Source organism: Pleurodeles waltl, chromosome 8, assembly GCF_031143425.1.
Source record: "Pleurodeles waltl isolate 20211129_DDA chromosome 8, aPleWal1.hap1.20221129, whole genome shotgun sequence".
Lineage (NCBI taxonomy): Eukaryota > Metazoa > Chordata > Amphibia > Caudata > Salamandridae > Pleurodeles > Pleurodeles waltl.
This window is the reverse complement of record NC_090447.1, coordinates 212,151,980-212,166,056: the sequence shown is the minus strand read 5'-3', so window position 1 is coordinate 212,166,056 and position 14,077 is coordinate 212,151,980. Positions and strand designations below refer to the sequence as shown.

At 43.5% G+C, this 14,077-nt stretch overlaps 1 protein-coding gene across 4 annotated transcripts in view; it reads right to left on the bottom strand.

The window, feature by feature from the left end:
- Positions 1-14,077, bottom strand: part of APP (amyloid beta precursor protein) — a 403,467-nt gene that overhangs the window by 157,317 nt on the left and 232,073 nt on the right. For 2 of the 4 annotated variants that reach the window (XM_069204081.1, XM_069204082.1), the window contains exons 6-7: positions 12,293-12,483; positions 4,454-4,621 (exon numbers count right to left, since the gene is read on the bottom strand). In XM_069204081.1, the coding sequence (XP_069060182.1) occupies positions 4,454-4,621; positions 12,293-12,483 (359 nt within the window). The remainder of the gene's footprint in view (positions 1-4,453; positions 4,622-12,292; positions 12,484-14,077) is intronic. The other 2 variants (XM_069204083.1, XM_069204085.1) reach the window with 1 other exon arrangement.

Sequence of the window (14,077 nt, the reverse complement as noted above, 5' to 3'; positions counted from 1 at the left end):
TCCTGCCTACCAAAGAAGATCTTGCTAAATGTGCAACACTTGCTAAAGGAAGAAGGTTTGCAACTGTGTGTTTGGGGGGGAATAGACAATTTACTGTACCTATTGTTTTTTTTCCCCACAAAACAGTACAAACGCGCAAAAGATGGCTAATGCCCTTGTTCAGATTGTATGAGATCAGATCGCTAGGTCTGAACTATCATTCTACCTTAGGACTGATCAACAAGGTATATTCAATTCTGTAGCCTCGTTTTTATGGTTAGTTTGGCCATGCATGAAAGAGATGTTGGTCATCACTTAAAACTAACTAGCGGAAGATGGTGAGACCTAAATGTACAGCAATCGTAAATAAGGCACTAACAAATTATCATTTAGGAGCATGAACCAACTTGCATGATATCCTTTAGTTACCTAATCATATACTATTCCCTTGGGGAGATGATTTTAACACCTCAACTGCTTGACCTTTTTCCCCCAGTACCGAGCCATTTATTGTCTATTTGAGGTACCTTGTGCATAGGGTTCCATATCTTTTTTCCACATAAGCTATCCACGCCTAAATTGAGCCCCAATTTCCCCCCAACATACTGGGGATTCTAAAGGTACCCAAGGTTTGTGGATTCTCACGGAAGGGAACGTGAAAATAAGCAAAATATAGCTACATTCTTTGTATTTTGGTGAAATAGGGAAAATGTGCTATGCATAAAAGTGTGCTTTTTCCCTAAAAGATGGATCAACGATGGCTGTGCTAAAGTCACCATCTGCCCAGTTTTCAGGAACATGCAGTGTTGAATAAACAAAAACTATTTTTTAATCACAGTTATTGCATTTTTCAAAGAGGAAGCCTGTTTTTCCTATTTTTTTGTGCCCCCAACCAACTTCCAGTTTGTGGTGGAAACCCGTGCAAAATCCATTGGTGAACCGGGAAAGCTAAACATTTTCTAAAAAGTGGAAAACATTGAGAGTTCAGCAATGGGTCCTGTACAGAGGATCCCTCAAAGATTTCCAAAAGAAACTGAATGTTGAAGTAAAGAAATATTGAAGATCAATTCGGAAAAACAGCCATTTGTGACAATGTTTTAATCAGTAACTTTGTCACAATGGCAGATTTAAAAAAACAATATATCATTACGTTGACTAGACTCTTCTGGTTGCTGGGATATATTGAGTTTGTAGGTTCTCCAAGAACTTAAGTTATCCAGAGCCAGTAACTCAACTGCACCGTACAAAGGTTTTTTCTTTGTGTACCGAGTATACACAAATTCATGTGGTGAAATATGTACAGTAAAAAAATGGGTATCAAGGAAATCTACATATTTCTGAAATAGGCACAAGATATGGAGTTAAGGAGCGGTGATTATTTGTGCATCTCTGAATCTGGGGATACCTGTGCTAGCATATCATTTAGAGATTATTTTTCAAAATATCTTCTTTCTTACACAAGGGGCAGAAAGACTGCACCCTTTTGGAGTGAGGCATGGCAATTTCCAGGGCAGGCAGCCCCCACCCATATGTTTTTCCCTGGCGTCTAGTGGCCTTTCTGCCCCCCTCCAAGTGGGGGTGGGGGGCAGATTGAGGGCAATCATCACCATTTAAAATCCAGGAGGGTCTGAAAGACAGTCACCATTTTTTTCTTTTTTTTTTAAAGGGGTGAGGGCATGGCCTCCCCCTTTTATTTATGTTTTTTATTGACCCAGATGTCCAGTGGGCTTTCTTCCCCCCTAACTGGGGAGGGGTCAGACTGGGGATATAGACCCCTCCATCAGCCCCTTGGGGGTGGCGGAAAGGCTGACATTTTAAATTTTCCCTGAGAAAGTCAAACCCTTACCTAAGAGGCCATTTCTCCATACCTGGTGACTAATGGGTAGATCCCCGCTTAGGGATCGCTCTTATGTAGCGATCCTCCAAGCAAGGATCCAATAGGGAGAGGTACCATTGTAAAGGGAAGATTCTCCTTTTCCAATGATACCTCCCCCATGAGGATCAGTGTTTGGTGGTGGAGATATGCCCAGAGCACTGATTCAGTGAAAGCAAAATGAAACTTTCACTTTTTAGCACGTCCTGCGGATTGATTGTCACTGCAGTATAGGGAGGGGGCTTTTACAGACCTCCACAGTGTTGGCCATTGGCCAACAGACGCACTTTAAGTGTTACATTGATAGACACCCTTACCAAGTTGTGCTGCAAATATCGTTGTAACAAGGCTAATCTACTTGTTCCAATGTGCTAGAGGTGGTAATGGTGGAAGTATGTATCAAAGGGAAGACAGGGGATTTATGTTTTACAATTTTAAAAATGTCAAATTCTGTTGTAATGAATTTTAGAAGTAGACAAGATCATGTTATTTTATTGTAATATTTGTGGAGCACTTGCACTTTGAAAGGTCAATGATTGTTATGTGTTTTAAGTGTATTAATTTATGGGAATATTTTGTATGGTGATTGCAGGGCAGACAGCAGAAACAAAGACCATCCAACAATCCACCAATCACATGCTACTGAATCAAAAGGTGACCTCACTATTGCCTCATCATTTACAGTAAAATGTTTTTAAAAAATGAAAACAAGCACATATCTATTTTTAGAATGATAGCAGAAAATCTGACAATAACTAGTCAAAAAGGATAGAATAAACTGTCTTGAACACAGAAGTAGAGAAATCAACTCTTCCTTCAGAAGAGTTCAAATATTAAAGAGAGCTATCACAGGAGGCTCGGACCTGCGTCCATGGTAAATTCATTGAGTGTACATTTAAGATGCGACTTTGTTCAGCAGATATGCACAAATAGCAATTATCCTGAACATTTTTTAAATGCCTCTGAATCTAAAAACAAAGGCCCCCACCTCTATCAAGCGTCCAGTAAGGTCTTCCATTACTACTATATAACTTATGCCAGACTCGTGTACCAGGTTTTATTTCTTATATTCTCCACCATAAGAGCTTCACCCACAAGCTGACCTACTGAAAAGTCACATTTTATTAGCATAGGTCAAGAATATAAGTTCACTGAAACTTTGAATGGGCTGTGACTGTGCTCCTTGTGAGGATCCGTTCTGTTCCAAGCTAGTTGTCCCACAATGTACATCCACATGTCTGATTTAAAAGATGCTTTGCCCACATCACTCACCCGCAGCAATCACTACTGCACTTCAAATGACTGGAATACAGTGTGAACCCCACCACCTTTCACTCGGCATATAGTTCTCAGGATACATTTGCTATCAGTCACTTAATTACAAATAGGTCAAGGGTGTATTAGGCTTGCTTAACTGGACAGCGGACCTGGTTACATAAACCCAGTGAAATACAGAGCTGTTATATGGGGCTGTAGATCATTCTAATTTATACCAATGTCTGGCCTTTGTTACTTTATTTTCACTTCATGTTGCACAGTGTGACTTGTGTAATTCTAGCTCCGAGACCTAAAAAGGGGACTACTGGCCAGTGAGAGGCACCATTTACCTTTGTCGGACATTTGTTTGAAGGACCACACAGCGCGCCATCCTGACCTACCAGTCCAACATTAAACATGTCACTCAAGCTTCACAAACATGCATCTACGACAATAGCTATTTCAATGCCTATTATTCATCCCATGCAATGAGCAAGGCAGAAATGAAAGCTGAGTCAACAAAAATAGCACTTTCATAAAAGATAAAATACGCCACAGCGGTCAGAACCCAGATGTTGGCAGGATTCCTACTACAGCTTAGCCTACCAGCGCATGCCACATATCAGCAATATGGATACCAACATCTTCATACAGAATCATCCTATGAAAACACACGGGCAAAAAATCATGGAAAAAGTCATAATTGTTTCATTTTATGGAGGGCGGAAGTCAAAGCCATGAGCTATACATAAATAAAGCCCTACTCAAGCCCTGGACAAAAGTTACTTTACGTTCAACAATGTCTTCTTCAGGAGGACTAAAGATGCACAGGTTTCTTTGTAATGCTACCAACAAGATCCTTAAAAAAACAAAAAATAAAAGCCCAGACCAAAAACATACAACCAATTGCAGCGCATGAAGCATATTTCACTCACAGATTCACTGGTTTGTTATTCTTATGATCAAAAAACACTTTCTGGGCATTTTTTGTAATTACGCTCTACATGTGCCAGCAAACAAAGGCATATCAACATAGCAATAGAAGAAAACAGAGACTCAGAAAAGTTACTAAATAGATAAGCAAATAGATTTGTTCAGTATGATGTTATTAGGTAAGCTACCAAAGGCCCACGTTTTTAGTAAAGATTGAAGATGCAAGCTACTAACATGCTTGATCTACGAAGGCAGCCATTTTAACGAAAAAAGGCATTTTAAGGCAAGAGAGCAAATCGAAGTTTGGTTAGTGTTAGTAAAGGCCCACTGCCAAGAATCAAAAATGGGTTACGAACAGGATAGTTAGTGGCAGGAGAAGTGGTCTGCCACAAATGTAAGAGGTCCACTTACTGACACTGCCACATACTGCCATGCAGTAGTCCTCAGAGTCAAAGTTGTTTCGGTTGCCGCCACAGCCGCCGTAAAAGAACGGTGCACACTTTCCTTCGGTGACGTCAAAGTACCAGCGGGAGATCATTGCCCGGCAAGGACCAGTCTCAGCTTGTTCGGAACACACCTCTAGTCATAAGAGATGTCGAGGAACTTCATTTAGCAAAGAGATAGTAGCATTGTCTTGCTTTTTATTTACAATTATATTTTTAGTGCTCTACATTCTGTAGATCACAAGAGAGGCATGGGCGGATGGTTCCAGCAGGGCTCTCTACCCAACCATGCAAAGGATCACTGAATTTTCCGATGCTTCAGATGCAATTTTCTTATCACCTTGAAACGAGTACCCCCCAGTTATATTCAACAATTCCAGCCATCGTCATTTGTCAGATCAATCACCTGCCTTGCAATTACAGACAGCCATTCAGTAATGGACAAAGACACACAAACACCTTCAATGTTCTACGGTTAAAACATCCAGAAACGTGTCAAGCACTGCTGCTGATGGCATTTGCAACGCAATAGAACATGACGGGCATTTAGAATGTTCAAGTAAACGATTGAAAACAAGATAAAAAATGTCCAACCATTACAGCAAAAATGATGCATAAAAACACGTGCTATAATATGCAGTGAACAACTATTCCCTTGAAAATGTTCCAAACAGGAAAATATAAATGCTTTATTAGCATAGGCTACCGGATATGTTGATAAAGAGCAAATACTATAAAACCTCACTGAAGCCTCCACTCCGAAAATAATTTCAATATCTGCAAATACATGGCATGTGTTTGATGTTTATTGCATCCCCCCCTCTCAAAGTATGCACCAAGCACCATTTACAACAGTGCTCTCTATGCTATGAAGTCTCTACAGGAAAACCACTTGTGCATAATAACCTCCTACTGCTTTCTTGTTGGCTGAGGCATTAAGGTTATTAGCTAAATAAATAAAGAAAGGTTACTTACATGGAAATATTGATTTGCCACTCAGTCTGTTGCAGTCACATGCTATGTACTCTAATAAGTGATTAGAAGGACTACATTTTGCATAGAATTATGATTGCTTAAATTTCGATTTTCACATGTATTTAGATGTATTGTGATACTGCAGATATCTTAATTAGCTCTATTTCGGTGGGGGAGAGGGGCTCTCCATAAAATTCAATTATTTTGATTTACTGTGGGCAACAAACAAAAATCACATACTGTTTCCTTTCCAGCGTAGGTCAAAACGCTAGACACCCCCCACTTTACAGTGTTTTTACCTTGTCCATTCAATGCTTCTCTGGACCCAAGGAGGCATGGGGCACGTGTGCTTCGTTGACTGATTTCTAGCACATAACCCCCTGCTCAACTCATTCAAGGTTCTTTTACAAGAAAAATGTGAGGGCCTGACTGCAGCGGAACGTCCGTGCCAATGCCCTCTGACGGAACATTGTCAAACTAGACCAAATGCCAGAAGAGTGCAAACGTATTAGTTTTGCATGAGGGCCAACAAAATGAGCACAGTAATGGGTTGGGCCTGTCAGTGGGACCTTAAGCACCCTGTCTCAGTCAGAGTAGGTCTTAATCTCTTGTCTACCTCTAGTTCTCTCATTTCAGCATAACCTCTTTCAGAACACTTTAGTAGATTTGGGGGGGGAGGGGGTGGTGTTGGAGCCAAATCCTTCAGACACCACAGCATAAAGAAGTTGCCTTTCAAAGGCAAGAGTCTTCTTTTTGGGTGACAGCTACTATCAAGAAGTCTGATGACTTCTGCTGCAAAACTGAAAGAAAAAATCATGACAGTCCAGCAGGCCAGGTGTAGTCAAAAGGCTCATTTTCTACAGAACAAGTCAAAGAAGAAGACAAAAATGAATGAGGTACATAACAAAGCTTTTAAGAATGTGTCTTGAAAAACAATGGTAAAAATAATGGAAGAAAATGCCCCAAAGATTGTGTAACTTGATGCAGGGTCTTTCACCATGCCTAGATGACTCTCTTAAGAAGTCCATGGTAGACTGAATATAATGTACCCTCTTCCAAATGGAGTAGGACGAGGCTTGCCCTGGCTCCTCAAAAATGCAAGGCCCTTCTGGGAAAAACTCAAGTACTGACTAAGAGGCCTGAAGACATAAAAGGATCACTTACTTGCTGTTTCCATGTAATGGCATCCAATAATTCCTAAGGGAGAAGGTGGCCGAATGCATGGTCACCAAGATTGACTTTTTGAGTAGAACCAGCAAATAGCCATAGGTGCTACAAGTCAGCAGGGTACTGTCAAGAATTGCAGTCTTGCAAACTACAGGTATCCTGCATTCTAAAACAGGGAAAAGAAGACACCAACAGCGAGGAGTGTATATGTGCTAATTTGCACTTATTTCACATATGGACATTTTCAGTAGTGAGCTCTGGTTTCAAGTTTTCCCATCAGTGTCTCAATACAGTTGAAAGGGAAAATAGGCTTGGCACATAAATCATCCGAAAAAGCTATGCCATGGGGCATGGAACAGCCGACTGTTAACTATCAGTCTGCAGTCAGAACTAAAATGGTTCAAGATTAAGAGGAAGCTTTGCATATTTAGTCATGGCCTGCAACATGACACTCAGATATGTCTGTTGGTTAGAAAATATGAAGACGTGCATTTCTGTTGTGGGACAAGCTGTGTTTTTGTACTACTATTATACCTTTAAAGACAAATAGTTGGGTTTTTGTGTAATGTAGGTCAAACAAAGCAAGCCCGAAGAATTCATTATATTTTGTTCATTTATTATTGGTTTATTATACTGAAGGTCGAAATAATATCCTGCTTAATGCTTCAAATCCAATTTAGAATAAAGAGTAACAAAGGCAAAAAAATAATAATTTCAGTCTTCAGTTAACAGATTCGTAGAGAAAAACTCCAGGTGCAGTTTTTTTTCAGCTGAAGTGCCTCCATGACTCACGAGTTTCTACAACCCTCAGACGGGGCACGGGCGCGAGGGCAGACGGGGCACGGGGCGGGAAGGCAGACGGGGCACGGGGCGGGAAGGCAGACGGGGCACGGGGTGGGAAGGCAGACGGGGCACGGGGCGGGAAGCCAGACGGGGCACGGGGCGGGAAGCCAGACGGGGCACGGGGCGGGAAGGCAGACGGGGCACGGGGCGGGAAGGCAGACGGGGCACGGGGCGGGAAGGCAGACGGGGCACGGGGCGGGAAGGCAGACGGGGCACGGGGCGGGAAGGCAGACGGGGCACGGGGCGGGAAGGCAGACGGGGCACGGGGCGGGAAGGCAGACGGGGCACGGGGCGGGAAGGCAGACGGGGCACGGGGCGGGAAGGCAGACGGGGCACGGGGCGGGAAGGCAGACGGGGCACGGGGCGGGAAGGCAGACGGGGCACGGGGCGGGAAGGCAGACTGGGCACGGGGCGGGAAGGCAGACTGGGCACGGGGCGGGAAGGCAGACTGGGCACGGGGCGGGAAGGCAGACGGGGCACGGGGCGGGAAGGCAGACGGGGCACGGGGCGGGAAGGCAGACGGGGCACGGGGCGGGAAGGCAGACGGGGCACTTGAGAAGAATGGGCACGGGAGGGTTGGAGAGCAGACGGGGCACAGATGGGAGGGCAGATGGGGTGCAAGAGGAAACAGGGCATGGGCGGGAGAGCAGATGGGACACGGGGTAGGAGACCGGCCAGGGCATGCCTGCTAAAAGATACAGAGTACACTCCTATCTTAAACGACACCGGCTACAATTAGCCATCCTACAAGAAACTCATCTCACTGATGGTGAACTTTGCAAACTTAAGTCTAAATAGTGAGGACAAATGTATGGCATGTCATTCAGCGTTCGCCAGAGGTGTATTAATGTGGCTGACACAAGGGGTACCATTCATGTCTCACACACATAAAGCAGATGAAGGGGGCAGACATGTCATTGTGGAGGGGCTCCTATGTGGGGCACCCTTAGCGATTGTGGGGATTTACACCCCACATTGCGCACAAGGGGACTTCCTCAACACACTTACACCAGCGCTCTTTGGAGACCCTCTGACCCTGTGCCTGTGGGGAAGGGATTTTAATTGCGTTCCAGATGTGGAGCTTGACAGATTGTTTCCTCCGCTACGAGTAGCATCGACTAGGGGAGTGTCCCCAACACCTGGGTACATGGATTACAAGCAGGGGGGCTACATGATTTATGGCGCCTCAAACATACATAAGAGAAGAAATATATATATATTTTTTTTTACACTCCCCAGTACCTGAGCTACACACCCGGTGTAGATCTGTTGTTGGGAACTATCACCCTGGGACAAAAAGTAACTAGGGTAGGATACCTTGCCCACACCTTATCCGATCACTGCCCTTTGCTACTAATCCTTTAATGGGGAACACGAACCCTAACATACCAAGGCAGTCCTTTCGGACCTCCCCCTTCAGGGCAGAACCTTCCACCTGCATTGTGCGTTACCTACAACAGAATAAACACTCAACATTCCTCCGTGCTACTGAGTGGGATGCCCATATGGTGGTAGTGCGGGGCTGCTGCATTTCTATGAGCTGGGGTGGGGGGGTGGGATGTCAAAAGCACACTATATAGAGAAGTAATGGCACTGGAGCGCCAACTGCGTCCATTGGAACAAGCAATTGCATGTCAGGAGGCTGAGCCGGCCCGTCTTTGTGAACTCTGAAAACTCTATAATGAAGCCAAAACGCACCTTTCCAAGCATGATTATAAATTCCTTCTAACAAGATTACATGCGGAAGGCGACCGTGCGGGTAGACTACTGGCTTGGCTCGTCTGCGATGAACATCACAACATACCCATAGGAGCCATATAATTAAGAGATGGCACAATGGCCGTTACGCAGACCGTCATGAATGATGCCTTTTGAGATTACTTTCATGCCCTACATCAAGCACCCCCGGGCCCCACCCTCACGCAACTGGAGGCTTTCATGCATGACACCAGTGTCCCGTCTTTCCCTGGCGCAGGCAGCTGCACTGGATGAACCTATCCAGATTGAAGTAGTACACGTAGCTATGGCCCAAAATAAAACGCTTGGTACAGACGGCCTACTGATAATACTGCGCATCCTATTCAGCCCATCTCATTCAACCATTGCTAGAAGTTTTCCAGGAGGCGTGGGCACAAGGAGAGCTACCGACCTCCAAACGTGATGCACTGATAGTGAAGAGATCCCACAGACTTAAGGTCATATCAACCCCTATTCTCTGCTTAATCTCGACTGTAAAGTACTGGGGAAAATACTAGCAAATAGACACCTTTCCATTATCAATCACTAGTACATGAGGCCCAAGCTAGGTTCATACCTGGTCACAGTACCTTTCTCAATATTAGACGCCTCCTACATATCATGCAAGAGACCCCCTCTGAGGTGCATAGCCGAGTGGCAGTGTCACTTGACATTGAGAAAGCACTCTATACTCTTAGCTGGGAGCTCCTATTCATGGTTACTCGATATAAGGCTTTGGATATAACTTTTGGAAATTGATCCACACGTTGTACACCAGGCAGGACAGTTCATATCAAGCAGCTAGCCGATCTCCAGAGGCACCAGACAGGGCTGCCCACTTTCCCCTCTTATTTGCCCTGGCTATGGAGCCACTAGTTTGCCATTTGCGTGTGCAAGTGGGCGATGGGAGATTTTGGATAAGGATGCCCTCTCTATCTTCTTTCAATACCGTTTGTTGCCTCAGGCAATAAGGAAACCTGGGGGACCACTCAGCATGTAACTGCTTTATTGTTGTGTGCATAGCAATGGTTCTGCTGACGCAAGTGGCTTTTAAACATCAGCTGTTCTGGAATTCACAGAGGCAGACTGGGGTGCAGTATTTCTCCCGTTGCTCCAACAGACATTTTTCAATAGGCTATCCGCCTGTAGTGTTACCGCCCTAATTTAGTATTGTCACTGGCAGTGGTTTTCTGGCTCTGCCTATACTGAAAATTCACTAGTGAAGCTGCTGGTGTAATTTTTTTTTTCTAACATAAGAAAGAATTCTAATAAAGTTTCACTTTCAAGCAAGACCTATTACACCCTTTGTTTCCACTGCATGGCAAGTGATTCCTTAGCAATAATACAGGGTGCAGCTAATGGTCCTAATATAGAAGTGAAGAATTTTGATTTAGTCACTTGACCTTGCTACTAAAAGCAGCACCACTTTTGTACAATGTGTAATATAGACAGCAATTGCTTCTGCCAAGAAGTTCTTCATATTTCATGAAGGCCTCAGTCGTCAGATGGATGTGTTTAAGGTTTTTAAAGGGAACTAGATACATCTATTTATATCGTCTATTTTCTGCATGCATTTGCATTCCGATTCCCTTCTTGAAAAAGACATGGCCATTCACAATGGAACACGCAAACAGTTCCAAGAAATAATTGTCTTTGTCAGCATTTCAGAGCTTCCTGGGCATCTGCACTTTGAAAAGAAGAAGTTCACGCACTTCAGCTGATACCAGCGGAAACACGTAGATAAAAAAGCAGTTGCGACTGAAGCATTATTGGTACTGGTAGTGTAGATCACAATATTAAAAAAGAAATGGAAACCAAAAATGAGCCGGTCTCAAGAACTTTGAAGCTTGGGCTTCCGCTGCACAAGTAGTTACAAGTCTGTCTGATATGGATGGTCACAATTGAGTCTATGGTTACTGGAGTTTTAATTTTCTTAAAAGCATCCATTTTAAGACTAATCATTCATAAGGTAATTTTTCTTGAGCATAAAGCTCATTTGCATTTTGCTCGACTGCTTTGGTGCTTCATTATTTATTGCAAATGCTAAAACAATACAGGCAGCATTGTAATTATATGTGTTAGATGCAGACATTCCAAATCGACCTGAACTTGGTTGGATTCTCCCCATTGAACGCTGTTGTAGGTTTTGACAGCAATATTTCGCTCATGTTTATATATTTAAAACTACCTTGAAAATACAAATCGTTGCTTATTCTCCACTACTGTATCTGATACAGATGGCACTTGCCATTCACTGAGTGCCGTAGATCTGCACAGTGCACGTCACAAATATGTTTAAGTACGTCAGAGTTAGAAAACGAAATGTCATTATCTGGTTTCAGAGGGACGTGCCATCCAAGGTACTGCTCGCACAACGAGTTTAAAACCATTAACAACTAGGAACATGTAATCACCCACTGGAGAAACAACTTGTGGGGGCTCTAAACGACGTGCCTTTTGAAACCTTGTTATGCCCCTCAGACAGGAGACCTGTTTGTTCTCTCCAACCGTAACACGTTTCTCTGCTGAAAGGTTACGGTAAGATTTTTTTTCCTGTGGACTGCCATCTGCGTTTTGGTGGAAGATATTGTCACCTGTTTTGACTGGTGTCCCCAAAGGTTACAATGCATTAGGTTTAAGGAAGCGTGTTAGAGGTGGTGGGGATTGTGTTGTATTCCTATAGACGAGGTGTGGGTTGCATGTGATCCAGCTCACCAACAGCAATCTATAAAATGAGATAATTACCTATGGTCAATTTGATTTTTCCAAAATATCGGTGGACTGTTTTCAAGTACGAGTTTTGTCTGAATTCCATTCCGTTGTATAAAAACACAAAATAATTCACCTTTGAAGTTATAAACACAACACAATATTGCTGAGTTTTCAAAAACATAAAATGGCAAAAATCAGAATTACAGAGACAGTTATGGAATTCTGCCATGATTTGACCTAAGTTTGCCCATACGGCTATACTAGTAAAGTATTTTGCTGTTTGGAACATTTTTTTGGTGAGGAATTGTGCATTTGCACCATAGTGCGTAGCTTACACAGAAGAATATTCTTAAGCAAAGTAAAGCTTTATTACCTCTTACAACCTCTTCAACGGATTCTGTGGTTGTGGTGGTAGTGGTGGCGATGCTGGTGGTTCTTTCTGTGGCTTCTTCATATTGTTCATCTGCATCTTCGTCAATCTCATCACCATCATCTTCTTCATCGTCTGCCTCTTCATCTGCAACCTCCTCTTCTTCAGGCTGCTCTTCTACTACTCTGTCGTCACTGACATGAAAGAGATTGCTTTTATTGTTACAAGGAAAATATTTCAAGAGCAAAGAAATGAATACAGTGGTAGGAAATATATATCTATTAACTGTACAAAGTAGTACTTTAGTGCAGACACACTACAGTGTAATCTTCCAAAGATTGCAAAAAAATGTCTAGCAGTGAAGAGCAAAATCTTCACCTACATGGTATGCGGCAAATGGTGCTAAGGTACCTTATCAAAAAACAAAAGGACCACAAATCTGTAAAAAGGTATGAAGGGCATCATATATTTGGCACAAGATTTATGAGGGCTACGGTTACTGTGTAAAAATCCCTCATTACTTTACACAAAAAATCAGAGCATTTCCACTCAGAACCTCATTCACTAGTTACAGTGGCTGTCTTAACGCTTTCTATAAAAATTTTACTCAACCAGAAGTAAAAGAAATGGAGCAAATGTGAGCAGATATATCGCCCACTCTCATACAGTTACTGAAGTAGAATGTTTTATCTACAACCAAGCGCCTGAAGCTAAGTGGAATGTAGCTGGTGGAAGACATCTGAATGAAACAGTGATAGTTAAAATTAATAATATTGAAGTGCTCCAGTCGTTAATTCGAAACAGAGAACCCAGGGCCATCAGAAGACTTAAAACCGTTCATTGGAAGCTTCAGATCAAGGTGCTTGTGTCCATCCTAACACATACACAAAATGGTATAGCGCTTCCACTGATCTCTGTGTAGGCCTATCAGGGGCGGCTCCTCTGTTAGCGCAAAGGAGTGCTGCCCCCACCAGCAGCTGCAAAACCTTTATAAGAAAACGTTAATAAACTTAGTTTATTATTGTTTTCTTTTAAAGGGGCAGGACCATGAGGGTGACTAGCAGTGAGGGGGAGTGCACTCCCCCTCCCTGTGCGTGCATGTTTGGCTGGCCATCTCGGGCCGGCCTAACACACATGCGCAGTAGGCTCTCTTCAGCCCAGCAACAGTTGCCGGGCTGGAGAGAGCCTGGACTGGCTCCCAGTCTGCCTGAGAGTGCCCTGGCTGGACACTCCCAGCCAATCCTGATACTGCTCTGAGCAGTGTCAGGATTGGCCTCAGGGCAGGCTGGGAGCCTGTGCCTGCAGCAACAAAGCGGAGGAGCGGAGCAGCGAGGCGTTATTCAGGTAAGTATATGTTTTTTATTTAAATAACTTAATGTTTATTCTCCTCCCGCCCACCCCTTCTGCAGCCCGAGCCGCTCCTGAGGCCTATCAGACTACAAAATAATGCATCCTGGAGCCAAACTGGAAGTAACAGATCTTCATAATGCCACAGAAATGGAGGGAGAAACCCACATCTAAATGGCAAATTACCAAGAAGAAAACCAATCTGTGAAAGGCAGGAAGAAGCAAGAGGATCATTAATTCTTCTTCACCCAAAAACAATCGGTGTACAGGTGTAACAGCTCTTATCGGCAGTACCACTGCACATATGTTTCAATCTTGTTTATGATAATTTGATGTCCTCGATCAAATTCATTTTGGATACCTCCAAATCAATGACAGTACAAAACATAGTAGCACAGCGTGTTCTGCTTAGAACAACAGAATATGCCACATATCAATGCT